This window comes from Penicillium verrucosum (assembly GCF_028828655.1).
Source record: "Penicillium verrucosum strain IBT 35672 chromosome Unknown utg000003l_segment0_segment0, whole genome shotgun sequence".
NCBI lineage: Eukaryota > Fungi > Ascomycota > Eurotiomycetes > Eurotiales > Aspergillaceae > Penicillium > Penicillium verrucosum.
Window position 1 is genome coordinate 1,797,049 of NW_026643212.1, and position 24,028 is coordinate 1,821,076.

The 24,028-nt window shown below is 47.9% G+C and overlaps 11 protein-coding genes across 11 annotated transcripts; 6 read left to right on the forward strand and 5 right to left on the reverse strand.

The window, feature by feature from the left end:
- Positions 1 to 594: 594 nt before the first annotated feature.
- On the forward strand, positions 595 to 820 carry N7516_008372 (uncharacterized protein; the record flags this gene model as incomplete). Its single annotated transcript, XM_057221091.1, has 2 exons — positions 595 to 610; positions 636 to 820. The coding sequence occupies 2 exons, from the start codon at positions 595 to 597 to the stop codon at positions 818 to 820; spliced, it is 201 nt and encodes a 66-aa protein (XP_057071363.1).
- Positions 821 to 1,582: 762 nt separating this feature from the next.
- N7516_008373 (uncharacterized protein) lies at positions 1,583 to 2,349 on the forward strand (the record flags this gene model as incomplete). Its single annotated transcript, XM_057221092.1, has 5 exons — positions 1,583 to 1,740; positions 1,792 to 1,820; positions 1,877 to 2,003; positions 2,061 to 2,188; positions 2,249 to 2,349. The coding sequence occupies 5 exons, from the start codon at positions 1,583 to 1,585 to the stop codon at positions 2,347 to 2,349; spliced, it is 543 nt and encodes a 180-aa protein (XP_057071364.1).
- An 845-nt stretch (positions 2,350 to 3,194) lies between these two features.
- On the forward strand, positions 3,195 to 4,974 carry N7516_008374 (myo-inositol transporter; the record flags this gene model as incomplete). Its single annotated transcript, XM_057221093.1, has 4 exons — positions 3,195 to 3,381; positions 3,441 to 3,746; positions 3,800 to 4,638; positions 4,699 to 4,974. The coding sequence occupies 4 exons, from the start codon at positions 3,195 to 3,197 to the stop codon at positions 4,972 to 4,974; spliced, it is 1,608 nt and encodes a 535-aa protein (XP_057071365.1).
- A 220-nt stretch (positions 4,975 to 5,194) lies between these two features.
- Positions 5,195 to 5,889, reverse strand: N7516_008375 (GNAT family N-acetyltransferase; the record flags this gene model as incomplete). The annotated part of the gene is made up of 2 exons (XM_057221094.1): positions 5,195 to 5,424; positions 5,496 to 5,889. The coding sequence occupies 2 exons, from the start codon at positions 5,887 to 5,889 to the stop codon at positions 5,195 to 5,197; spliced, it is 624 nt and encodes a 207-aa protein (XP_057071366.1).
- A 567-nt stretch (positions 5,890 to 6,456) lies between these two features.
- Positions 6,457 to 7,732, reverse strand: N7516_008376 (uncharacterized protein; the record flags this gene model as incomplete). The annotated part of the gene is made up of 4 exons (XM_057221095.1): positions 6,457 to 6,856; positions 6,931 to 7,073; positions 7,159 to 7,383; positions 7,466 to 7,732. 4 exons carry the CDS (start codon positions 7,730 to 7,732, stop codon positions 6,457 to 6,459), a joined length of 1,035 nt encoding a protein of 344 aa, XP_057071367.1.
- A 1,039-nt stretch (positions 7,733 to 8,771) lies between these two features.
- N7516_008377 (uncharacterized protein) lies at positions 8,772 to 10,757 on the forward strand (the record flags this gene model as incomplete). The annotated part of the gene is made up of 8 exons (XM_057221096.1): positions 8,772 to 8,879; positions 8,945 to 9,015; positions 9,066 to 9,089; positions 9,145 to 9,234; positions 9,286 to 9,368; positions 9,431 to 9,828; positions 9,886 to 10,218; positions 10,275 to 10,757. 8 exons carry the CDS (start codon positions 8,772 to 8,774, stop codon positions 10,755 to 10,757), a joined length of 1,590 nt encoding a protein of 529 aa, XP_057071368.1.
- Positions 10,758 to 13,232: 2,475 nt separating this feature from the next.
- Positions 13,233 to 14,273, reverse strand: N7516_008378 (arylamine N-acetyltransferase family protein; the record flags this gene model as incomplete). Its single annotated transcript, XM_057221097.1, has 2 exons — positions 13,233 to 13,782; positions 13,837 to 14,273. 2 exons carry the CDS (start codon positions 14,271 to 14,273, stop codon positions 13,233 to 13,235), a joined length of 987 nt encoding a protein of 328 aa, XP_057071369.1.
- A 1,348-nt stretch (positions 14,274 to 15,621) lies between these two features.
- On the forward strand, positions 15,622 to 17,481 carry N7516_008379 (Amino acid/polyamine transporter I; the record flags this gene model as incomplete). Its single annotated transcript, XM_057221098.1, has 7 exons — positions 15,622 to 15,729; positions 15,783 to 15,853; positions 15,908 to 16,021; positions 16,072 to 16,532; positions 16,586 to 16,609; positions 16,662 to 16,987; positions 17,047 to 17,481. The coding sequence occupies 7 exons, from the start codon at positions 15,622 to 15,624 to the stop codon at positions 17,479 to 17,481; spliced, it is 1,539 nt and encodes a 512-aa protein (XP_057071370.1).
- Positions 17,482 to 18,119: 638 nt separating this feature from the next.
- N7516_008380 (SDR family NAD(P)-dependent oxidoreductase) lies at positions 18,120 to 19,186 on the reverse strand (the record flags this gene model as incomplete). Its single annotated transcript, XM_057221099.1, has 4 exons — positions 18,120 to 18,388; positions 18,443 to 18,710; positions 18,773 to 19,026; positions 19,150 to 19,186. 4 exons carry the CDS (start codon positions 19,184 to 19,186, stop codon positions 18,120 to 18,122), a joined length of 828 nt encoding a protein of 275 aa, XP_057071371.1.
- Positions 19,187 to 19,891: 705 nt separating this feature from the next.
- Positions 19,892 to 21,307, forward strand: N7516_008381 (uncharacterized protein; the record flags this gene model as incomplete). Its single annotated transcript, XM_057221100.1, has 1 exon — positions 19,892 to 21,307. The coding sequence occupies one exon, from the start codon at positions 19,892 to 19,894 to the stop codon at positions 21,305 to 21,307; it is 1,416 nt and encodes a 471-aa protein (XP_057071372.1).
- A 229-nt stretch (positions 21,308 to 21,536) lies between these two features.
- N7516_008382 (uncharacterized protein) lies at positions 21,537 to 22,723 on the reverse strand (the record flags this gene model as incomplete). The annotated part of the gene is made up of 3 exons (XM_057221101.1): positions 21,537 to 21,924; positions 21,995 to 22,479; positions 22,559 to 22,723. The coding sequence occupies 3 exons, from the start codon at positions 22,721 to 22,723 to the stop codon at positions 21,537 to 21,539; spliced, it is 1,038 nt and encodes a 345-aa protein (XP_057071373.1).
- Between the last annotated feature and the right edge of the window lie 1,305 nt (positions 22,724 to 24,028).

Below are 24,028 nucleotides of genomic sequence, written 5' to 3' on the forward strand. Positions count from 1 at the left end.
CTTATATTCACTTATATGTAATAGATGGTATAATGAATTATATCTATTATATCTTTATTACGGTGTATTTTCATATAGTAGTTCGAGTGGTACTTACAGGTCTACTAATGATTTTTGGGAACCTAATGTGTGTATGTTAAAATATATATTCACATATATAGACGGGATATATATATCCCATACAGTCCCTTTTTCTTTACACCATCTACCACTACTCGACTATAACCAAAACTCCTGCCCAACTTGGGTGGGGTGCCAGCTCATAAACAGCCTATTCAGCCAAATGGATTTCGAGCGCCAGAGAGTATTATTGAAGCCAGTTAGGACTATGGCGTTGATTATAGAATCTAGGTTCATTGGTAAGGATCAGTCATTTAAGTTGCTATCCTAGGTATTCTAACACTTGACTAGATCTGGGAACTACTTGCAGGACCGCCCTTCTGTTATTCAATATCCTCAACAGTTTAGTCTTACAGCAAGGTGAAGCACTTGGTATCTCTTGTATCCGTGCTTGGCCCTCCACCAGAGGATATGCTTAGGCGTGGAAGCCAAAGCTTGCGATATTTCAATGATGATGGTACTTCGGATGCAAAAATGGCAGCGCCTGAAAGTTTGTCTTGCTAATCATCAAACAGGCCAATTTAAGTTCCCCGATTTAAGTCCGAAAGAGCGACAAACGGCTTACGTTCATCGAAGGGGACGAGATGCAGATATTGTTGGGGTTTATCCCGAGACCGCTGTAATGGCGGCTAGAGGATCACACCAACTTCTCTTGTTGACAGCTGCACTAGCTAGAGAGAGTCGACTTTGGTACGTATAAAATCAATACTCGTGATCCTTTATGGGCTATCAATAGTGTATGAGAACGATCACACACGGGTAGAGAGTTACCCGTGACCCGCCTAAAAGGTGTATTAGGTAAGGATGCCTATTTGAGCCCCCGAGAGGCGGAAGTCCGATCGAAACGGGTAATTCCGAAGAAACTCCGTGCAAGTGTGGAACTTTCTAAAGATGACAATTCGGATTAGTACATGTTATTGATCTAGGTAACTACCGAATGGTTGGTTATGGAGTACTATTTGACCTAATTTCTTATATCTTTTCCGCATCGCTTAGATATGTAGTCTCGTAAGCATCCTCGGGTCTATCTTTGACTCTCCTTGTTGTCTACTTGTTCAATTGCGAGACTACATCATCTCTTTGAGCTATACTGGATGGAAGGTTTGAGACTAGTATAGTATCTGAAACTACATATTAATTATTAATAGAAAGATCCGCACACCAAACAAGAAGAAAAATGGGGTTGTGTCCTTAATATTTTTCACCTTCACAGAGAATGCAAATGAACTCTTCAATTTACTACGAAGCAATTCCTGAAACGAGATGATCATTTCCAATTTTCACACGGGAAGAGAAACAGATGGTACCATTCATATTGCTCCAGATGTCAAACCACGCATAGCATCCACAAGTGTCGAATCACCATTATAAAAGGAAGCCGCTGCACTCGAAACTTTTAAGACTCACAACTCTACCAACCGAACCAACCAACCAACAATTCATTCTCTGATCTTTTTGCAAGATGCAGCTCCTCTCCGTTTTTTCGACTTTGGCTTTCGTGTCTTCGGTCATCGCAGCTGACCGGGGCCACTACACCGTTGCTGGGATCGGAGCTCGCAAGCAGGAGATCGTGAATGCCGGTGGCAACACTCGTGACTTGGCTATTTCGATGCTGGAGACGTGAGCTTAATTCTAGTCTCCATGCCTGATACCCTTACTGACCAGTACTAGCGACACCATGACCACCGATTACACTTACGGTATGTCGAAAGCTTAGCCGGCGAAACTAGTGCTGCTGCTAACATTCATACTTTAGGTGATGGAAAGTCCGGTGATGGCACCAACTTCGGCATTTTCAAGCAGAATTGGTACATTCTGAGAAACTCTGCATCTCAATTCATGGGCAGTACCGTCGACCAGGTTTCTGATGGTGCTATTCTCAAGTAAGTTCTAGTATGGTTTATAGGCCGGGATATATTTGGCTGATGCTTGATCTGTAGTAAGGATCTGAAGATGGACATCCAAGCTCGTCACGAGGGCGAGGAGAAGTACGGATATGAGACCTGGTTCAGTGGCCACCGCAATGGAGAATCAGGCATCGACAACCCGGGTACCCAGGACATCAAGAGTGAGTTTTATCTGATATCATCCCCTACTTCACGGACCGCTCGGCTGACTTTGTCGACAGACTACATGGACGGTGTCGCATGGATTCAGGAGCAGCTTGAGAGTGATGAGAAGTACCAGAGCGACGATACTCGCTTCTACGTTAGTGTTGTGGCCATCTAGGCACAACGGTGGAGACCTTGTGGCGGACAGCCAGCTACATATACGGGATAGGGCTTTCCGCTGTATACTGTATACTACAGGATGTGCTTCGCAACCGTGACCCACATCCCTTGGGAACTTGACGTTATTTTCATTCATCCACTCGGGCGATATTGTATTTAGACTCCGGTTATCTGAGCATTAAGTTGTGAAGTTTTCGCACGAATACACTCTTTTAACAAAACTTTATTGTTCCTGCTGAAGGCCGATATTGGGATATATATGTTCTCATGCAACTACGTACATCATGCCTGATTTTGGTATGGGAAACGAGGCTTCCTGTCCCCTCAGTCGTACTTGAACTTATTTTCTACGGGGCCAATACCAGTACCTTCAATACCTAAGCGCCTAGACTAAGTGCGGGCGACATGCTTTAACTTCGTTGGAAATAGCGGGGGAATGGCGGGGAATATGACGATGGGCACAAGTCCCAAGACTTCCCTCCCGTTGGGGAAGTATTTCCCGGCTGTAATGATATGTTTGACCTGGCGATCACCTCCAGATATTTCGTTTTTGCCACCGCCCTTCCCGAATACGCCCAATTCCCCGCAAGTGGTATCCTTGTCAATCCAATGAGGAGCATCATGCACCCCCACTGCCCCGTGGGGAAATGCACCCCCATGGGGAAATAGCTTTTCGTAGAAGGTCACCACAGTGAGCTGAATTGCTGCATTGGCGATTGGCATATGGCTATAAAATACCCCAATGGCCTGTGAAGGACCTCCTGTCGACTCCCACATCTTCTATCCCCATAAGTGCCTCCACTATTCTTTTTGAAATTCCTCACATTAACATTGACAACGAACATGAGCCCGAAGAACGAAGAAGAGCATTTGGAGGATATATCCAAGGATTATGACGAGCAGATAGAGCACGCTGAATCTGAACACTATGTGAAAGTTCAGTCCGACCTCAGCGGCATCGAGGCAACAGCTGCCTCCAAGACAGCTTGGTTGATTTCTATTGTCGTTTCCATAGGCGGTCTCTTATTTGGTATGTTATCCATGTAACCGTCCAGGTGAGAGGTCATTAACTAATGAGGTGTTATCTAGGCTACGACACGGGCTATATCTCCGCCGTTCTAGTCACAATCGGATCATCGCTCGGCCATGTCCTTAGCTCGAGTGAACAGGAAATGGTGACATCCCTCACAAGTGGTGGCGCTCTGGTTGGCGCGGTTGGAGCTGGTCTCACTGCCGATCGATTTGGTCGTCGTTGGCCTATATGGGGCGCCTGCCTGGTCTTCGTGATTGGAACTATCCTGCAGACATCCGCCTTTTCCGTCGGCCAATTTGCGGCTGGGAGATTTGTTGTTGGTCTTGGGGTGGGAAGCGTATCTATGATCGTCCCTCTCTATAGTAAGTCTCTTTCCTACCCAAGTGACTGTCTCCATGGGCTTACCGATCCACAGTTGGTGAGCTGGCGCCTGCACAATACCGCGGCCGCATGGTTGCGTTCAACAATATGAGTGTCACCTTCGGTCAACTCCTTGCAAGCGCCTTGGGTGCGGGCTTTGCTACTGTAAAAGGCCAAGGGTGGCGAGCAACCGTTGGTATTGGAGCTGCCCCAGCTCTTGCGCTCAGTGGGTTACTGTTTTTCTGTCCAGAGTCACCTCGACAGCTGGTTGCTCATGGAAAGCATGAAGCCGCCGACGCAGTTCTTCTAAGGATATACCCGAAGTCGACTGTTGAGCAACGGCAAGCTAAAATGAGATCAATTGAGCTGTCCCTGCAAGAAGTGACTCAAGCTATGAGCAAGGAATCCCTTTGGGTTACTTTCAAGCGAATTTTCACCACACCTTCCACCGGTCGTGCAGTTCTAACCGCCTGCATGATCATGGCAATTAGTCAACTTGGAGGGTTCAACACTCTAATGTACTATGCAGCAACGGTATTTTCGATCGTCGGATTCAGCAATTCCACAGCCGTCGGCATCACAGTCTCCGCTACAAATTTTGTGTTTTCGATTCTCAATCTCGTGCTTGTGGATAGGTTCGGCCGTCGAACTCTTCTAACAATCACCGTCTTGGGGATGTCTATCTGCATGATTGTCGCTGTCATTGCGTTCCGATATATCCCGATAGATACTGAGACACTGGTTGTGGAGAGTACCAATGTCGGCTGGCCAGGTACCCTGGTCCTCGTGGCGATTATTTGCTACGTCGCTTGCTATTCATCCGGTGTTGCAACTATTGCATGGATTGGCACCGAGCTAATTCCTCTCGAAGTTCGAGCAATGGGAACCATGCTAGTATGTACACCTCCATTCCATGTTCTTAATACACGTGCACGTGCTAACCAGCCGGACTAGAACACCGTCACATGCTGGAGCACGAATATCATCATTTCATCGACTTTCCTTTCCATGATGAAGAGTTGGACCCCGAGTGGTGCTTTTGGGTTCTATGCCGGAATCTGCTTCTTCGGTTGGGTTTTCGTTGTCTTCTTTTACCCCGAGTGCAAAGGGATGCCGTTGGAGGCTATTCGAGAAGTTTTCGCCGAAGGATTTGGAGTCAAGTATTCGAAGAAGTGGCAGAAAGAGCACAAATACGATGCCAAGGTTGAAACAATGGTCCTGGGACATTAGATCCGAGACTGCGAGATTACACACACCTGAATATATACATAGGGTCGCTGAACAGCAACCTCTGCCAACTGAATTTACATTATCTTCCTAGGGTATTTCCACTTCTGTGTACTTCACAATGGAGAATCGAATGATTGCAGTTAGGTGTATAACTCGCTGGACCTATGCAGTGCATTTCATGTTGTCCAATGTGAAAGCTCTTGGTAGATGTCGGAGCAACTTAAGTGCGATCGCTCGGAACTGCCTTGCGACGGGCCATCGCAGCCACATCGGCCTCGGGCGGATTGGAATCCACGAATCCATGTTTCTGATATAGCGGTGCGCCCTCCTTGCTCGCATCCACATAGGCCGCAACGCCATCCTTATCCGCCAAGTCGCAGCCCCACTGGACAAGCATAGAGCCAGCACCGCGCCGTTGGTAATCAGGATGAGTACCAAGTGTATCGAGGTCTTTTTTTTCGGTCTCGGATGTCAGTAACAATTTCTTCCTTTTTGAGGTTTCGAGGGAGTTTCATTCATACAGTAATGTTTTTCATTACCCATGACGCGTTTCCTCGACTGCTCTAGTTTTGCAATGAAATCCTCACATTGCTGGTAAGGTGAGTCTGCATGCCAAATTGGAAAGCGACGACCTCGTTCATCGGGCATAGCCAGGTCCCATTTGCCAAAGGCAACTAACCGCGGTCGGCCTTGCTCATCTTTGGACTCGGTGTCGACTACTCGCAGATATCTGCAGTTTGGCTTTTGAATGTCCTTCATATGCCAATCATTATGCCATTGGTGCATACCGGGGGTGTTGGGGAATATTTCCCCGATTATCGGCTGTGTGAAGGAAGCGAACCATACCTCCGTGATGGCAGGCACATCTTCCGGTGTCGCTAGTTCTAAAACGAGAGGATTTGTTATTGATCCCATATTGAAATTGGGTTGAATATGCGTTCAAGTGACTAGCGGAAGAGTATGGACTAGGGGGTTCACACCAGGGCAAGGCGTGTTTAATACAATTTGATAAAGAAAGAACGGGGGGCTATTTCCCGGTAAAACATGGCCCCCGAGTGAGAATAAACCCACTTAATAATGTTAAAGAGGCATTGACGTGGTTTTCAATACGGGGCGCTGAGAAACAGGGGTACAGCAGGGGTAGAAGAGCAGGGGTTGCATACGGAGTACAATATAGAACTTTCGAAGGGACCTCGGATGCAACGGTTACCTAAAAATATATACATATACACTAACTAGATATCCCTCGACATGGATCAATTTATAAGAGGCCTAGCCACTTTGATCTACAGGAGTTAGGTAGGTTTTGGCCCCCCGAAAAGCATGTCCCATCATACGATGCCCTCGATATTACAAGTGGAACTACACCAAAATAGACACCCACACACCCACACTATCAATATCTAGGTCTCCACGGGATGTGAGAAGCTTATTATTCTAATTTGTCAAGTTGGACGACCACTTCTGTCTCTACAACATAACCTATGGGTGTGTCCCAGGTTCTCTCATTATGTGCGCTTCGCTTGACTGGCTGTCGACCTCCCAGTCCTGCGTGACCAAAATTTGATCTTGTGGTATCGGAAAAGCAAAATTTTCGTGGCTCTCAAACTTGACCTTGTGGTCCCGCGACTTGGACTGCCTCAGTGATTGCGAGCGTAGCTTGTAGCTCCAAGAGGTCGGTTCTTCCACCCCATCGAGCTTGAGTCCGTTCGATCGCATCCAGGACAGGAACGGGTTGAGTTGTCCCCAGCAGGCTGTCACAATACTGAGGCACTGAATGAGCACTTCGAAAATAGTGACTTCACACATCTGAAACGTTGGGTCGTTTGTTTCCGTGGCTTTCTTAATGAAGGCAAGCTCGACGATCGTTGCGACCGTCACACTATCGAGGAAAAGAGGATAAGTTTTGAGTCTGGAACTATAGGAGAGACCACTCCGTAGATCCGGGTTACTCACAAGAGCCGAGGCAGGAAGATACCTGCAAAGACCAGTCGTCGCCCCAGGGTGGTTTGGATGCTAGAAACCAGGATCATCGCTTGGGTGACAATCAAGAGGTCGGTAACGATGTTGGATATAGCGATGAAATAGCGCCAGGCTAACTGGACAGGGCCCGTCAAACCGCATTAGTGTTATCCGAATTGAGGGTGTAGGAAGTGATCACGACAAAAGCAAGACACCACTTACCAAATTAAAGCATTGACCATTCTGGAAGTCCCAGGTATGTGGCAGAGAGCATTGGAATGCAGTCCCAAAGATCGCAACAACTGCCCAGGCATATACAATGGCCTCGACGGCTCGGGCGAGCCATTTATCTTTGGCAGACGGTGTAAGACCTCGAATAAACACGACCAGAGATAGTTTCGAGAACGTGAGGCTGAAGAGGTACAGAAGTGATGCCGCGAAAAGGTTCTAGGAATGGACACATTATTAGCCTTGGCTCCACAGAAAAGAAAATCAAGTAAGCGATCGCAAAAAGGCGGAAGATGCGTACTTTCATCACCTGTTCCATATCTGCGCTGGAGACATCCTTGGAATGCTTTCCATAACCCGACCCAACTGCCAGCGAAACAACAATACTCTGACCGATGCCGAGGATCAGGGACGCAATGATCAGAAGATCATCCGTAGTGAGCCTTTTGAACAGTCGAATTTTGGTTGCCAGTCGAGCGGAGACGCTAAAGATGATCGTGACTAAAAGAACCCAGGTGGTGACATTAACCGCGGGGTCTTTGGTGTCATCTTTGAATCGTGTCCCCATTGAGCCAAAATATGTGAGACGGGGGGGAGTTACTTGAAATGGAGAAAATGAAGGAAGGGAAAGTATTAGAGAGTATAATCATGCTAAGAGAAGATGCCTCATGCTTTTTAATATGTCGCTGCGTGATCTAGTAGTGCACGGCTTCGATTTCCAGTGCCCAGGAAATGGCGACTAGGATGCAAATCCCCTCTCAGTTATTAGTAAATAAATATATGCAACTAACTAGTTATACGAAGGTCTCTGAAGGGGTGTTATGGCTCATATAGAAAAAAAAAAAGAAAGAAAAAAGGAAGGCTCCTAATGTCGCGCGAGGCTAGTTCCATTCCCTTATCATCTCGATCTGGATGTGTTTTATATGTGTTCGGTCTGTTTTCTCAATGACATTGTTCCTAACTTTTCACTTGGGCGAGGTGTTTTCCTTGGTTTTTTTTTGTTTTGTTTCACTGACAATGATCATTGTCAAAGGACATGGTAATATCGAGCTTTTATCACGTTCAAGTTCAACTCCCCCTTTAGAAGGATTCTGTCCAGTGGCCCCCGGCCCCCCGGCCCCTCGCATTAGTTCAACCCCCAATTGCTTGTTGCCCTATGAGTAGCCATTCCCGATATATGCCCCACATAGAATAACTATGTCTTGGTTCAATTGGGTATGGTGCGCTTCCTGGAGGATCCTTCCCGCATGTGATCGACACTGTGCGCATTGCCGCATAGCGTATCTATGTTGTAGTGTGTCTAAGGCCTCCCCTAGAACGTCCGTCGGGCAGAGCGTGTGTCTGACATTAAATTGGAACAAGTATAGTGCATTAGCGTAATCCACTCATGTACGGAGTACTTTCAAGTCTACTCCGTAGTCGATGTAACATACATGCATCTGATCATATTGAACACCCTTTCACCTGCATTCCCATATGGGCCAATGGACTTTTTCCCGCACATTTTTGTACTTTTAACCCAGTCGCTTCCCTCATGTTTACGTTGATATTTACCTCCCATCTGTCCCCGTTCCATTCATTCATTAGAAAAAGAAAAAAAAGCCATTATGGCCTATGAAATGAAGAGCAGCACATCTGTCACCAGTAGGGGCGATGGGCAGGTGGAGCGTGATAATGCGCATCTTCAGCGGATGGGAAAGAAGCCAGTACTTAAGGTATGCAATGCATGACTCAAGGCAAAACTTATGCGCTTATAATATTGACACTTCCATCTAATCAGCGAAACTTCGGCATTCTATCGATCCTCGGTTTCAGCTGTACTATTCTCGGCACTTGGGAAGGCCTGCTTGGGTGAGTCGTTTCCAAATTCTCACGTAATCCATCGCTAACTGGTTGCTTAGGACCTTCACTGGCCCTCTTACAAAGTGGGTTCACATGTCAACAACTTACTGCCTTACAACATTCTCTAACAGATATTAGTGGCGGGTCGGGTGGTGCGATCTATGCCTACATCTTCGGATGGGTTGGCTGTTTTGCTAATTTTATGGTCTTGTCGGAATTGGCCTCCATGTATGTTGTTCATTCTCGATTACTCTAAGGCTAATACTAACGATAAAATAGGGCGCCTACCGCAGGAGGCCAATACCACTGGGCTGCCATGCTTGCCCCAGCTAGACTTCAGAAATTCCTGAGTTTCATTACAGGTAAATCTTTGTCACATGCACCCACAGAATGTATTCCTTATCGCTGATACTTGAACCCGTAGGATGGTTTGCTGTCCTCGGCTGGCAGAGTGCCTTCGCAGCCTGTGCATTTTTAACAGGAAAGATGATCCAGGGTGCCGCGATCCTAGGGAACAACCTCTACAATGCTTTACCTTGGCAAGGAACATTGATTGTCTGGGCTTCTCTCAGTCTCGCATTGGTCGTGAACTTGGTCGGCGGCAACTTGCTGCCCCGCATTGAGGCGGTCATTTTGGTTGTGCATATTCTTGGATTCTTCGGCATCATAATCCCCCTCACCTATATGGCGGATCATAACACAAAGGAGCAGGTCTTTCTGTCTTTCCAAAATGGAGGAGGTTTTGCCACTCAAGGTCTATCCTGGTTCGTCGGTATGACCAGTTGTGCCTTTGCCTTTGCTGGAGGTGATGCTGCCGTGCATGTAAGTTTCCTCGGAGTTACGCTTTCCTCTACACGCTTCTAACAGATCTCGGAATAGATGTCTGAAGAGGTCGCAAATGCCTCAACCGTCATTCCCCACGCCCTTATGATCAGTGTGGGAATCAACGGCTGTCTCGGCTTTGGTATGATCATTGTTATGATGTTCTGCACCGACGCCGACCTTGGTGGTACGCTGGGGAAAGCCACTGGGTATAACTTCATGGGTATATTCATGGAAGCAACAAACTCAATTCCGGGTTCATTGACCATGTGTGCTATCGTTATCACTATCTATGTCTGTTCCCTGATGGGTCTCCTAGCTGCGGCATCTCGGCAGCTTTGGTCTTTCTCTCGAGATAGGGGAGTTCCCGGGTGGCGATTGTGGAGTCAAGTAAGTTCTTCTCTATCAATTAGAACCCTTGCATGGTCTAACATTTTCTCTTCAAGGTTTCTTCCACGAAACAGTTGCCTATTTTTGCCATCATCCTTACAGTGACCATCGCTGTGTTGCTTTCCCTCATTAACATCGGTTCCAATACCGCCATGGAGGACATTGTGTCCATGGCAGTGGCCGGTATTTACCTCTCCTACCTCATGGTTTCCGTTTTGCTGTTTTACCGTCGTGTCCGTGGCGACATCTCCCGATATAATGACAACGAGGATAACATTGTCAATGTACCCGGTGCAAAGCTTGTCTGGGGACCGTTCCATTGCCCCGGCATCATTGGCGCCGTGATCAACGGGTATGCGGTCATCTACGTCAGCATCGTCGTCTTTTTCAGCTTCTGGCCAAGTACAATGCACCCAACAGTGGAGACGATGAACTGGAGCATTCTGGCAATCGGAGGCAGCGTCTTCCTTGCCATTATATACTACGCGGTGCGTGCCCGGCATATCTACAAGGGTCCTATTATAGAAGTGTCCTTGTAGAGACCCGGTGGGACTCTTGAGAAAAATGTTAGTATTTAATTAGTGGGTTCTTAAAAGTTATTTCGAGAGGGTGGTTAAAGTTGGCTCAAAACAGAATTAGTTCCAAGTTTTCCCCTCTTTTTTAAAAAGGATTGTTGTTCTTGTCATGTTTTGTCCAGATTTGTGTCGACGGACTTGACCACAGGTTTTCTTAGTATTGATGGTTGGTCATGTACAGTGCTCTATTTTTAAGCAATATCAAAGCCGCAAGTAAACGCAAAGGCCACCGGTAACTAATGTACATGGTCCTCATCACAGCGAATGCTTAACTTGGCTACCGCTTGCCTCCGACTCCTCTAACCCATCTCCGAGCGATCTGGGCTTCGTATCGACATACTCACACCTGACGCTCCACTGATCCGTCCTTTGGATTCCCATCGAAGGACTTATTCCCTCTAGTTGCTGTGGCTTGACCGGTGAAGTGAATGCAAAAGCAGCGGCGGACGTCCCGAGTCCCTCGGCCTCATCTTCCAAGTATCGAGAGCGGGTCGGGGTATCCTTTGCTCCACGGCTCATACTCGCTAACGTATATGAGTTCCTATACGAGTCATTGCGGCTCCCCCATTGCGCTTTCGTAGACCGACGCCGAGCATTCCACTATCGAAGGCGTCGAGAAAAGGCTTCAAGCAGGGAATGCATGCTGTAATGAGGGTGACACACAGGGCGCATTGGGTGGTAATTCGGGTCGCGAAGGCGGATTGTGTCATGTCTGTGGAATTTGGGGCATTTCGCATGAAAACCAGGCGCATGATGGTCGCTATTATTACACTGGACACCCAGTTAGTTGAATATTTGTGAATTCGGAGACAGGAAGGTCTTACGTACGTTAGGCGGTACGCGAATGCGACCACGACGGGGACTTTCTTTCCAAAGCTAACTTGAACGGGCTTGATAATATAGATCGGGAGGAGGCAGATGATTAACTCTGTAAGAATATCGACGAAGGATATGGCTGTCCAAAACCGGAACTATATAAATCAGGTTGTCAGTATGGATTCGATCGCTGGGGTCAAAGGTCAATTCTCACAGTATCAATACATTTGCCATTATCCATTTCCCATGGTCTTGGTGTTCCGCATTTGAAAGCCAAAGTGAAGAAGACTGGAAATGTCCAGACCAACACGACGATCGATGTCCAAAGGCATACCTTTTTGTGTGATTTATTAACACAAAGTTTATTCAGGAATTCCAGGACTGAGACTTTCGTGAGGCTAATGGCAAGAACGTAAAGGAGATCAGATGCATATAGAATCTAGCACGCATATTGGCATTAATACATATTATTGTATTGACCCAGGAAGAATGGTTCACCTTTTCCACATCGATCACTTGCTGCGGACTTAAGGCAGATTGACGCTTCCCCATACCATGTTTTGTCCCTTGGAAGATAACACCAGATTGCGCGATGCCGAATACCTATCCTTTGAAAGCTCGGCATTAGAGACTGGAGGACAATGATCTAGTCAAGGGGTGTCGTAAGGCATAAGTGGGAATCCATACCAGCGCAAGGGAAATTATCCCGTCGTCTCGTTGCAATGAGCGGAGCATAAAGAATCGAAAGGCAAGTCGGATCAGCACGGCCATTATCATCATCACCAAGAGGTACAAGGCCGCAATGGCGATCTCATCTCCATGATCGGATGTAGAGTCCTCGCGTTTGTCGGTGGTGCCTATTTGAAAATAGCTTGCAATATTCATCATGAGACCCGTACAAGCAACAACATAGATAGCTCATGCATCCATTCAAGGATTTCGACACTCAGGGCCTTTTGTTCTAGCTTACATTTGGCTTGATGGTAGATTTAAACGGAGATAGATAATCGTACGCACAGCATTACGAAAAGTCTTGCCACTTTTCTTTGCTAAAGTTTCGGAGTTACAATTCAAATCCCACCGATTCCGTACTCCGTATCTTCTCAGGGATAATTGGTGTATTGGGGTCCGTAATAAGATCCTAGCACGTATTACAGGGTTGAATGCACACATGGATATATATCCCTTTCGGGCACAGCCGAAGGATCGCCTCGCCTAGGGCTAGAATGTTTTAGGGAGATTAGGCTCCCGATTAGCCCTGCAAGCATGTAATGTCTTGGATTAATTTAGGTTATAGCGATACCAATATATATTGGAATATGTACAGAGTATAGCCATAGACTTTGGCGGGCTATTGTGGGTTATAGCTTTAGTGCGCACGTGCTATCGTGTTCCCCGTCGGGGGTGCGTAAATTGGCCCCGGATCCCTGCAAAGGACCCATTTTCACATCCTCCAATGAGTTGCTCATATGGATAGAGTGTAGAGAGTGGTTGGTATACGGAGTAGGTTGATGATTTACACGGAGTACACGTAAGCTATCAATGAAATGCCTTGTCTAGTAAAAAGATGGACAACCGATCAGGTAATATCGATAGGGTCGCAAAGTTGTTAGATAGACAAGACTACGGAATTTCCGAGGTCGTTTGGCGGATACTTTCCTGATCTTCCTTCGAAAGTGCAATGCGAAAATATTTCTCTAGGGCAGCCACACGCTCCTCCTCCGAGGCGAAGGATTGCAGGACCTCCGACGTGGCCCCCAAGCGGCGCTTCAGTGCATTGTCGAATAGTGTTAGATCGCCAATGACCTTTTCACCTTCATCGTCCAGAATCATCCGTATACACAGGACGTGGAAAACAAACATGCTCTCTGAACTAGTGCTCATATAGTAGTTCATGATCGTAAAGTCTTCCGGAAGGAATTCCGTCTCAGTGAAGCAATAGGCAGGAATCCACGCCTTGCCTGCATTGCAGATATCGTACTGCCAGAGGAATTGGCCAGCCCTCGTGTACTGGGCAATAGGCCCATAGGTGAGTCGGGCAGACTGGTCGCCGACATTGTGCACCTCAAACCCGTCGATCAATGGAAGTGGCTGATGTGGCCCATTCGAGCCGAAGCCCACATCTATCAGGTACTTTTGTTCACCGACAGCAACGATATTGACCATGTGGTTCCTGCATCCGACCGTTCAGTATGTTTCAGAAATATGATTCAAGGAGTGACCATACCACCCGTCGTACTTTGGGCCTTTCCAGTTCTTCGAGGCTGATATGGGCTGGATCGCCTCATTTACCCGACCTCCGACCGAGGTGACATTGTATCCAATACTTCTAAGGACGGTCCCAAAAAGAGTACTATTCTCCATACAGTAGCCCCCTCGATCGGATTTGGAGTCTACTATCTTGTCAAATAGTTTCTGGGCATCAATGGAAATGCCGCGGTGGACTGCATAATGTAGATTGAGATTTTCAAAAGGCACCGCTGCCACCTGGTGTCGTTGCAAAACTTTCAAAAAGGCTAGGGCGGCCTCATTGTCGACATTTGCACCAAACTTGACCACCGGTGACTCCCGATACTTTTGAGGTAGATCGATTCGGTTAAAGTACTGGTTCAATTGCTCCGGTGAGTAGACTGGACGTAGGGACCAGTCAACAATAGTATCCATGTTAAATAAACCAAAGAATGCAAAAGCGTCGAAGAGTTATGTCAATGGTGGAAGTAGGGAGTCGAGAAACATAAATAGATATGAAAGCGGGGTTGATGTTTCGTCCACAAGCTTTCTACTCCGTGCTACCAAGACTTATAGTGGCCAGGGTTCCCCCTTTTGTAGATGGGATTTAATGCCTGGGTGCCTTATTTAGCACCGCTTTTTACACCGCTCTATACAGTGTGTGGTAAATTTATTCAAATGGCAGTATCCCCATTATTTTGGACGGTTTTGCAAGTTTCAAAAATGAAGCTTTTCATCTATATATAAATGGCAGGTTACCTCCATCTTTTGTGTCGGGTTATAAGTGTCAACATTAACAATGAAGAGGATTTGACAGACCAGGGGCTTTGTCTATGTGGAGATGAAACCACTTGGCCCTGTATTCTACCAGCTGGATATCCACCAATAAAAGCTAAGGGGTAAAGGGCGGTATAATTAATTGAGAAGGCGGTAGCAGAAGGGTGTTAACACTTTTGCGGAGCCCTGGAGTCACTGTATGATTACGAAGGCTTTTGTAATAAAAATTCAGGTATTTTAAATTTTCTGCTGTTCTAAAGTCAGGCATTAAGGCATCAAATTATCTACGAAGGTTTTGAACCCTGGCCACTATAAGTCTTGGGACTCCGTGCATACTAATTAAAGGAGCTAATTTGCACTAGGAGTATTTACAGTGATTTCGTGATAAGCACGGAGTACTCCGTCCTGTACGAGTCTATCAATGACGCTTGTAATTGCGCCCCCAATTGCACTTTAGAACTGTTACATGCAGCCCCCACAGCAGCGGGACATGGTTCTCATGTGCCAATATGCTTTGAATTAATTAATAAAACGGGATCGACCCTAGACACCGTGCGCGGGATGTTCATTCGGAAATACTATGGCATAGTAAATCCGTGTGGCGTACGCAGTATACCGAAAGTACCGAGCTATTGTATAGTGTATGCGTAGTTAGCCTACAACATATGTTGTAGGCGTGTCAATGAATATCCCTGCCAATTTCTCGGTGATTCTAGATACTGGCTTTTGTCTCTAGCCTAAATTGATTGCATTGGATCTATGAGGGATCAATATTGCGGAAAAACCCTCCCATATTCACGAAGACTTGATAAATTCGCCGAGGGCTAAGCCACATTTCCAAGTATCTATCTGGACGTCCGATAACAGGAAGGGTGCTAAGCATTGTCTATTATATTTCAATGCTTGTTTCTTAGTTTCTTCTTCTTTCCCCTATCCCCTATCCCCACTCATTCCAGCTTTCCCTTTTATAGTCTACCTTGGCCGGATTTTGCAACACAACACCAAAATGCCCTTCAAGAATGGCGAGATGGCGGTCCAGGAGTTGGGCTCCAGCAATTACAAGAATCGTGATGCCGAAGATATGGCAAAGCAGGGCAAGAAGCAGCAGTTTCAGGTATCCCGTCAATGAAGAACAGACTTTGGGTTGGATTTAGTTAACGCAAGCAGCGAAACTTTGGATTCTTGTCCATGTTGGGATTCACGACAACTATGATGTGCACTTGGGAGGCTGTGCTTTTGTGAGATTGAGCTGTCCAAACCTTCATGGGACTCAATCTAACCATTTACCGCAGTGCTAATTTAACTGCAATGATTGATGGTGGCCCAGTAACGCTCGTCTATGGATTCTTATTTTGCTGGTTTGGCGCTTTGGTAACTGCATCCTCGCTGGCAGAGATGGCCTCAATGTATTGAATCCGCCCAAATAATCCAAGGCTTGAGGCTAAACAAACAACAGGGCCCCTACCTCTTCCGGACAGTACCACTGGGTGGCAATGTTAGCTCCGAAGGGTCAGGCAAAGTTTTTGAGCTGGGTGACGGGATGGATGGCCATGATTGGATGGTGGGCCAACACTGCAGCTGGTGTCTATTTTGCAGCGACAGTCACCCAGGGCCTTGTAGTCTTGAATTACCCGAATTATGTTTCGGAAGGCTGGCAGGGAACCTTGATGATGTTCGCTGCATTGATTATTTGCGTGATTGTCAACTCCATCGGAGCAAAGCTACTTCCTCAGATCGAGGGTCTGATTCTGATCTTTCATATCGCGGGATTTTTCGCCATCCTCATTCCTCTCGTTTATCTGGCACCTCACAAAGATGCCTCGTTAGTTTTTGGGGCTTTTGAAAACACTTCGGGATGGAACAACCCAGGTCTGACCTGGTTGATTGGCCTGGCGGGCACGAACCTCCCATTCATTGGTGCGACATCCATCCTTCCCTCGAATACGACCTTTTCAGACTAATTCCTGCAGGTTATGACGGCCCGTGCCATATGGGTAAGATTCAAGTCAGTAGTTGAAGATATTGTAAGCTAACAGAACTTCACAGCCGAAGAAGTTATCAATGCTTCTATTATCGTCCCCTGGTGCATGATCGGCACAATCCTGTTAAACGGCACGCTTGGGTTTGCCATTGTCGTCGCTTTCCTGTTCTGTATCGGAAATGTGGATGACGCCCTGAACAGCGCCACCGGTTACGACTTCATCGAAGTCTTCTACGCGGCCACCAAGTCCCACGTGGGAACATCTGTGATGACCGCCATTCCCACAGCATTGGTCATTTGTGCGTCATTTGGGTTCCTGGCTTCCGCATCGCGTCTCACTTGGGCCTTTGCCAGAGACAAGGGACTGCCATTCTCGAATTTCCTCGCTCACGTATGGCTGATTATCACCCCCTTTGCCTCTCCCTGACTAACTTTATTGCCGGCGTATAGGTCAGCTCCGAATCCGCCCTTCCTCTTCGCGCTGTCGGTCTCTGCGCATGCATCACCGGCTGTATCTGCATCATTAACGTTGGATCAACGGCAGCATTCAATGCCATCATCTCGCTGACCACTGCGGGTTTGTTCGGTTCCTACGAAATCGCCATCGTCCTCATGCTCATAAAGAAGACCAGAGGAGAGCCGATTCCATATGGCCCCTGGACGCTCGGCAAATTCGGCATTATTATCAATATTGCCGCCATTTGTTTCTTAACAATTGCCATCTTCTTCTCCTTCTTCCCTGCCGAGATGCCGGTCACTCTGGCGAGCATGAACTGGTCAATTGTAGTTTTTACTGGCGAGTTCCTCATCGGGCTAGTATGGTATTTGGTCAGTGGAAGGAAGGCTTATAATGGCCCGGTCATTGAGTCTGGCATCAACCGTTGATCACGGAATTAGGGAGTACAGGTGGGCAAAGACTTCCCTGGGGTTTCCCAGGTGGGGGCATCACAAATGTATTATTAGATATTTATACTCGAACTTTGGGAATAGCGAAACATAAGATCACACTGTACCCATTGCCGTGCCGGGACAATTTGGCAGCTTTGCGGAGACCGTACCTGTACTTCGAAACTCCTATATCCCATCAATAATAAGATGGAGCTTATCGGCTTGTTTCTTGTCGATGCTAAGACTTGAGCTCATCCGGGGTATTTCGTTGCGCTTTGTTCGTATCTCCAGACAGTAGTTAATGCATAAATCAATCATTGCTATTTGCGGTGGCTACTTCCAGAGGGAAAAGGAGAGAATAAGTCTTGATTGATCAATCCATGTGAAATGCAGGTAACCATGAGAACCTATAGTAAACAAGGATGGGAGATGGTATCATCATTTATCTAACTGAACAATCACCAACTGTTGGATGCCTGAGGCATCACAATGTGATAGAACCTCCATATATGATAGCTCTCTCTCTCCTTTCCTTCTCTTCCTCCTCTCCTCTTGCGAGACAGTCAATTCACACAGTGTTTTCTCCATTCCATTTCCATCTGGATCGCATCGCCATTACCAACAGTTAAATATTGTCACGAAAAAGGCTGGTTTGACAATTGCAATGATGATCCCCCATCCACAACCAGTGTATGCCCATTGATATAGCTGGCAGCCTGAGACGCCAGAAACACTGCCGCGTCGGCTACCTCCTCCGGGTTGGCCAGCCGTCTCATCGGCAAATCACCCAGCATAACATCCTTGACAGCCGGTGCACCGTCCAGGAATTCGTCCATCAACGGCCCCGAAACGTACGAGGGAGCGACGGCGTTGATTCTGATACCATTGCGTGCGTTTTCAAGAGCTGGTCCATCAAGTCAGATACCCAGTAATACAACAAACGAAAGCAAGGACTCACCGGCGGTTTGAACCAGCCCTTTGACAGCGTGTTTGGCCGCAATATAATTACCCACCCCAAGAAAGGCCCCTTCCGAGGCCAGCGAGGTTAACACTACGATTGAACCCCGGGTTGGGCTCTGCCGTCTAGTCAAAACCAGCTCCTGGCTGATCATTGCCCGGATCACCTCGCGGACGACTAAAAAGCAACCGATATTGTGGACCTCGTCCATGCTCCTATAGGTTTCTAGGCTCATATCGCTGATCGGGGTTTGATTGGCAGCAGGGGTCTGGCCTTGGGTGGTCAGAAATAGCATAGCACGGAGACGAAATCACAAGTTGACTGGCTTACCCCGGCTGTAGTTATGCAGATATCGATGCGGCCATACCGGTCCTTGATTATCGCTACCAACGATTGCACCTGCGCCTCCTCACGGACGTCAACATGGTAGGCGGTTGCCTCATAGCCTTCACGCTCTCGCCCTGCGATTGCGTAGCTGGACGTGGCGGTTTCTTGGGCTTTGGAAAGATTGATGTCGGCGCAGACTAGAGTGGTGAGGCCTTGCGCAACAAGTGTATTGGCAATCGCACAGCCAATGCCACTTCCTATAGTTCAATTTATCCACCTATTAGTTTGGTGGGTGACTGGCGCAAACAATTGGCCAGGGAGTTGGCGTTGGGATCGATGCAGCAGACAATAACCAGAAAGGGAAGAGATGGACAGCATACCAGCACCAAGGACTAGAGCAACACCTTCAACCTGCATCGGGGCTATGGACGGCGGATTCTGTCAAAAATTTCTGCAGTTGGTGCTGACTCTAGTGTTCTTTATGCATGCAGGATGTCGTGTCATTGCTCACAAGTTTTAGCAGCGGGGCTCGGGGCTCGATATAAGCCTGATTGCTATGATGTACTGTATTGTATGATTCTTCAGTACAGAAAGGGGCCAATGCCACTCAAATATATATTAGTGGCTTGGGTGTTGGGAATTAAAGGTCTAGGATGTTTGTCGCCAGTCTCACCAAGGGGTACTGATACATAGATCGACCGGTGTCCTGCTGGATATAGTAAGGTCAACCATCAGATGTGACGAACACCAATTGAGGAGGGCCCGCCTTGGCGGCCGTGGCAAGTTGATTGGTCGTTCCTCCTTGAATGGACGATCCACCGATGAAACGAGTAAGCTCTCTTTTCAGGTTACATCGGTCCTGTCAACCCCTGTACGGAGTATGACTTGAGGTGATCACCCGGTCTCGATTGGTCTTCTGCGGTCATCACGACCTTTTTAATAATGATATTAATTCTCTCAGAAACTGGTCTCCGCCATGATCCGCTATTCGGGCATTTTAGCGGCGAGATTCCACTCGGTGCCTAAAGCCAATTGATCTTTGTCGCATCTCTATTTAATCCACTGCCTTGACCAACGCGGGGTCCGTCCTGCATCGATCACCAGCAATCACCCCGCCCCAACATGCCGTGGACGTCAGCCGAGCACTCGCCGAACACCTTCACCCGGCCCCTTGGCCCCAACGAGGTGTTCATCAAGCTAGTCAGTGATCCCGGACACCCGCTCGGTCGTGAACACTGGGCCGTCAACTACACGGCCACCATCAGTCCTCGTGGGGAATTCGCGGCTTTATCGGGCCCGCCCGACATTCTACCAACCCTCATCCGCTACAGTTGGTTGCACCTGCGCTTCCAGCACCCCAGTCTAGCTGCGCATCCGGACTCCAACTCCAATGTCGTCTACAGAGTTCCTGACTCTACCGATGCTCTTATCGAATGGGCCTCGCGGACCTTTATCGTGGTGGAGGATGCCCAGTCCGCCGACGAGGTCATTTCAACCATTGCACCAGCACCGGACGCCCGGCTATACTATGTCCCCCAATCGAAGGAACTACTCCTACACACAGCGCACTGGCGCATGGATGGAGTCGGCGGCCTCTTCCTCCTTGGCCAGCTGGTGGACCTGATGGTCTCCCACGCCGACACCCTCCTTCTCTCAGGAAAGCTGCCAGACCCCTTTGAATCCTTCCATTGGGGATCGGAGGTTACACGGCTAGCGCCACCAGTCGAAGAAGCCGCTAACATGCCCCTCACCGCGACCGACGCGCAGAAGGCTGTCGCCCACGGGACAGTCGGCACCTTTGCCCTGGCGGCGGGCGCCCTCGGGGTGCCCTATACCGGGGATGCCTCCAGCGTGCCCTCCGGCACTCGGGCCGCGGAGCTGCAGTTCTCTCCCACCACCACATCCGCCGCTGTGTCCGCCGCAAAAGCACGCGGCGTCGGGATCACAGCCGCTGTACATGCTAGTCTGGCTGCGGTCAACTTCCGGCACGCGATCGCCGAGCACCAGGACCGCCACTACACCAGCACCATCAAACAGTCGTTGCGGCCGTATCTACCCGAACCGTACTCGACCCCCGCGGCAGCAGCTGGGCTATACACGTCTGGCTGGTTGGCGCGGGTTGACACCTCCAGCACGTGGGAGGAGAATGCCCGCATGTATCAGGCTGAGTATGAGAAGGGAATCAGCAGCGAGTATCTACAGGCACACCGGGAGTATGCGTCCACTTTGGTCGAGGTGATCAAGAACCTTCCGGCGCCGACAGAGCCGCCCAGCGATATCGATATCAGCAGTATGGGGATCATGGAGAAATATCTGGACCGCGAATATGGAACCCCGGAGCGCGGGTTTGGCATCACGCATGCCGGGGTGGGCGTGGAAATAATTTCGCGCCAAGGAGTGGTTTTTGTGTGGACGTTCCGTGGTCAGTTGACACTCCGGCTGGTGTATAACGAAGCTTTCCACACTCCGGGGCAGATGAGGGAATTTTTACATGACATTCAAGCGGACCTGTTGAAGCAAGTAGCAGTTGTTGAGTAGAGAAATGTTGGATTTAAATAGTCGCTGGGAATAGAACTACACGGTTTACACTGTACATTTAATTTACTTGGGTCATGTAATTAATCCTCTTTAAGCTTCGTGGAAATTGCAAGTCGTTTTAAGGTATTCTTTGTCTTTCAGTGGTTTTATTTCCTTATATATTTAGAAGAGGGCAGGCAAGTAACCAAAAATAAAAGTAGAACCAAGAGAAATATGTACTTGCAATCCGTCAGACACTATCCTGCTCCGAGACCGATCGCCTTGCTTCGATGGTGGTTTTAGTGGAATACCTGCTCGGATTCCCTGAGAACCGGCCCATCAGGATAGCCTCTGTGTCTTCGTCGAGGGGATGAAATGATCGGTTGCCACTCAACAACTCCGAGGCAGTTTGCTTGCTCCTAGATAATGATATTGCGCTTGTGGTGGGTTGCTTATTTTTGCTCCGCAGGCGGCGTGCAAGTTCCATAATGTTAGGTAGACAGACGGACATGAGAGAAATCGGGCCTTCACACTGCACCCAACAGATATATTCAATGGTGCTCCATGTCAGATCCTCTTCCAAGGAAGAGCCGGCCTTGAGGAGAGTAACGAGACGACCGATAGACAAGATGACCACCCTGCACGTGTCAATACTGGTTAGAAAGTTCCTGGTGGTCAGACCTGGCCTGATGTGCTTGGGGAACTTACGAATAACCGCAAATAAAGAGGCCAGTTAGCATAACCTTCTTCGCCTTGGTCATGTGCAACGACCAGAGAAGTGGTAGCGGGATCAATAGGATAATCAAATCCAGGATCGCACTGGGGGCAGCAGTCCCGGTAAAGAATTTCCATTGCGTGAAGCATCTGGCGTCGGGAACAGCCTCCCAGGCGGCATCAATGGGCGTACACTGGAAGATGGTCGCCAACCAGACCCCGACTAGCCAGCCAACGCAGAGCGCACCAACCGTCCAGAGTGCGGGGCGGACCCAAGTAGCTCCCCGTCCCAGGACTCGATGGTAGAAGCAGAGCACCGATAATTTCGGGAAGGTAATGCATGCATCGTATAAGTAGGCGGCGGCGAAGATAATCTTAGGCCCCGCAATTTGATTGCTCACGGGTAATGTGGCTGAATGACGGCCCAAGCCCAGAGAGATCCAGTAGAATATAAGGGCCGATTCGGCCATAATGAAGGGCTAGAAGATACAGTGTTACCACACAATCCTCTGCGCTAAGTCTAGGAAAGGCCCAATAGGGAACACCAACACCACGTACCAATGTTAGGATGGCAAATGCGTCATCATAGCCAAACCTATGATTGCGCGACCCCCAGATAGACCAGCAGCGGAGGGCAACCGACACCACGGCCAATATGAGCATCACGACACAAAGGGCAATGAGCCCCGGCTGTCGGTTGCCATCAGACTCTGCAGAAGACATGTTACGGCGGTGTTACGACCGTATCTCTCAGTCCTGGGGTGAAGTTGTCCTAATCACGGGCATGAATCGGGGGCATACTACCCGAGAAGAAACGAGAGCCGGAAGTAATAAGGCAATTCACAAGGCAATGAAGGAGTTAATGCAAGGAGAATGCACCACGAGCGATTTAGCCTGACATGCAGCTCTGTACATAATTGAAGAGAAACACAAACACAATCCCTGCAAAGTATTTGGGGGGTTATATTGCTCTCTGCATTAGTCTAAAAAACAAGATTACTTCGTAGTTTGGCGCATTTATAACCTTTTTTTTGTCTTATTTTCATACACATTAGTTTCACATTCAAACAGCAGAAGAAGACAAAGAAAAGACAAAGAAAAGACAAAGAAAAGACAAAGAAAAGACAAAGAAAAGACAAAGAAAAGCTTAATATACATCATCACTACCTATATAAGTAGGGACGTACCACTATCTGTGAAACCTACATGGCTGATCGTTCTGGCTAAGTTTTAGACGGAATATTTTCGGGGGCTGGAAAGAGTTATTATTTGGCGTTACATCCGGAGGTCTCAAGTTTTACGCTAACAAACTGAGGAGGATCGCCACCCAATTGCATGAACCGTTTGATCCACACGCCTGTGCAATTATATCATGGTCTTATGTCTTATCCACTTACTGCATCTAGTGCAGATGTCACACACCCTCCGCGACACGCTGGTGATGGAGGCCTACAGCCGCCGGGGGGAACTTAATTGTTTGTGAGTGTAATTGTGATTGACCAACATTGCTTGGCGAAAAGTTACCACCTTTACTACTTACTCTATATCCACTCTAAGGTTGTATATCTTATGGCGATCCGTTATATGGTGGTCGTCCTCAGACCAATTTTTAGTACAAAAGTAGTGGGCTAGATCTAGGCACGTAGTACATATATTAATATAAATTTACTCTGTACAATATACAATAACCATACAATAACTAGTTAGTTATACATTAGTTATCTTATCTCAAGAATCTCGTGGGGTGAAAGTTGAGGGGAGCCGGAGTGGGCCCGCCCGCGCGTCCGTCCACGCCCAGGCGGGCCCTAGGATCCACAGGCACTAAGCTGCTTAAGTAGTGCGGTTGAGCTGTGGACCCTAGTTAGGGTATTATACTTTTAGTTATATGCTAGATGCCCGTTGTATGCCCCGTGCTCTAAGCTAATTTATAATAGGATTGTTTACTCCGTAAATGCATACTTGTTAACATTGAAATAACATAACTAACTTGAAGACAATGGCATACAATATAAGAGAAAGGTCATACGA